The sequence below is a fragment of the Blennius ocellaris genome (genome assembly GCF_963422515.1).
Source record: "Blennius ocellaris genome assembly, chromosome: 11".
Lineage (NCBI taxonomy): Eukaryota > Metazoa > Chordata > Actinopteri > Blenniiformes > Blenniidae > Blennius > Blennius ocellaris.
This window is the reverse complement of record NC_137660.1, coordinates 19,588,151-19,590,590: the sequence shown is the minus strand read 5'-3', so window position 1 is coordinate 19,590,590 and position 2,440 is coordinate 19,588,151. Positions and strand designations below refer to the sequence as shown.

Here is a 2,440-nt window from a genome sequence, read left to right as displayed (position 1 = left end):
TATTTTCTAATTCTTTGTATGTTACCTAAATTCCAACTCTATTTTCAGTTGGAACAGTGGCGTAATAACTGTTTTTGTTCAAGAGAAACACTCTCATCACCATTCTGCATGACTGAAAGTCAGAAATCTGATTCAAAACATTATCTTTAAATGTGTGTTGTTTATTAAAAAGTGAAAGGTGCTGGGGGCTGAGAGGGAAAACATGACTATTCAGCACGAGGTTTGCTCTTTAAGCTTCAGTTGATATTCATGAAACATAGTAGTCAGGGTTTTGTATCATGGTCACAACAAAAACAGCGCTTCTTTTGTGCAAAGATTAAAATTATGCATACTCAACAATGAAAACGCCCCTCTAAGGTTTCTGGTTTCCAGTGATATATTTAATCATTGCAAAGGTCAGGAAGAAAACAACGGACAAACAGGAAATATGAGATGGTGGCTGGCTTATTCCAGTGGAGGATGTATTTAAATCAAATAATCAGGAACAAGAAGGCTGCTATGGTCATTTTGACATTGTGTATTTGTTCATAAGCTACTATAGTGTAAAGATGAATTGTTTCTTGTTAGTTTATCAGTGAATCTCTTTATTATAATTCATGAAACTCACTTCAACTGAACTTCATGGGCTGCTCCTATAAATAAAACATATCCACTACAAACCACAATGTTTTTCTTAATTTAATCAATACAAAATGTTGATTTACAATACAAAAAAAAAATGTAATAAATAATTCACTACATAAATAAAGCGTCAGAGCAGTTTTTAAGTCTGTGATGTCACAATGCTGGAAAGAGGCAAATCACAGTTACCGAGGAGATAGTCTCTTTTCAGGGTGGACATTTTATTCACCACTTTAAATCGTAGGGACCGCTGGCTGAGGTCCTCCTCAGAGATCCCATCGAAGAAGAAATCCTCATTGAAGATGGGATTACGGCTCTTTCTGATGACCGTGCTGCGTTGCTTCTGCACTTTTCCAGGAACTAGAGATAGGCTGATGCTGCAGTTGATAATCTTTGGGTCTACGGAAAGAGAATAGAGGCCCTCTGCACTGATCAGTCGGACCCGCAGTCTTTGGTTATCCGGACAGTACTCCGCTGAGAGCCTCAAGCTGCCGTCTTTTCCTATGGGCACCATTCTCTCCTTCATTACCCTCTCTCTGTGCAGGGTCAGGTCCATGGGGAAGATGGTGGGTGGCGCCAGGCTGTAGCTGCTTGGCAGGCCTTCAGCTAAACCCTCTGATGCCCTTCTCATGACATTAGGACTGTTGTCTGTGGAGCTGCCTTCATCTGTGGACAGGGAATTGTTCCTGGACACCATTGCCTTTCTCATGTTCCTTGATAAAAGGAGTTCATGGCTCAGTGCTTTGAAGAGCGAGGACTTGGCAGGACACCTGTTCAGCAGTGGCGAGCTGAAAGGAGAGGATTCAGCCGAGGACGTCGTATCGCTGTCCACAGTGGCCTGCCAGTTCAGGGTGTAGCCTCTTGGGGAAAGCCTGGAGGTCAGACTGTTGAGGCTGAATGAGGAAGGAGATGGGGAGGGGGAGGTGGAGGAGGGGATTTTGGTGCACATGCTGGATCGACTCCTTGGCAGCAGCAGAGGGGAGCTGCCCGGATCCGAGTGGAAAATCGACTCCTTTCTCCGAGTGTGAGGGCTTTCCAGTAAGGTGCAAAACCCATAGCTGGTTTGGGCTTTAGCCAGGTGAGGAAGGGATAAAGCAGCCTGACTCTGCGGATCTGCATTCGTTGTCTCTTCATCACTGCAGCAATCATATGGGCTCTCATCCACACTTTCCACTTGGATTATATGTGGGTTGAGGGGTTCGTGAAATGTTGCCTCGGTCTCAGGACTGGCTCTCCCACACGGGGACATCTTGTTACTGCGAGTCGTTCGGCTGAGCTCCACGTTCTTCATCTCCTGCAGGGATAGGATTGTTGGCGGGATGCAGAACTCGGGAATGTTGTCAGGGGTGATGATATTAGGGCAGAGGGAAATCCTTTTGGCTTTTTCCCCTAACATTATGTCACTGATTTTAAAGCTGAGGTCCGCTGATGGAAAGGGCAGGTTGGATCTCTCCACTGACACGCGGATCTTCTCCACCACCCACATGGGTCTGTCCAGAAGAAATGAGAAAACTCTGTAAAGTAAAATGGATTCATTAGTTCTGTATTGTACAATGAAACACGAAAAGTCAATAAGAAAATAAAATTGTCTCATGAAATCTAATGCTTCTTACCTTTTTATCTCCCCCAGAAGATAGCAATAATCCACAAACTGTTCCCAAACTGGAAAGACTGATGTCCAGCGAGGACGTTGTCAAACATTAACATGAAACTCAGTTGACAGCAGATGGAGGTTCAGAAAATCTGCGGCTGTCTGACTGATGCAGGCTGTTTTAATGAAGCAGCTCACCAATAAATGTAACGCACACCTCCTGTGGAC

The 2,440-nt window shown here is 44.4% G+C and overlaps 1 protein-coding gene across 1 annotated transcript; it reads right to left on the bottom strand.

The window, feature by feature from the left end:
• Positions 1 to 763: 763 nt before the first annotated feature.
• Positions 764 to 2,107, bottom strand: c2cd4a (C2 calcium dependent domain containing 4A; the record flags this gene model as incomplete). The annotated part of the gene is made up of 1 exon (XM_080505174.1): positions 764 to 2,107. The coding sequence occupies one exon, from the start codon at positions 2,105 to 2,107 to the stop codon at positions 764 to 766; it is 1,344 nt and encodes a 447-aa protein (XP_080361300.1).
• Between the last annotated feature and the right edge of the window lie 333 nt (positions 2,108 to 2,440).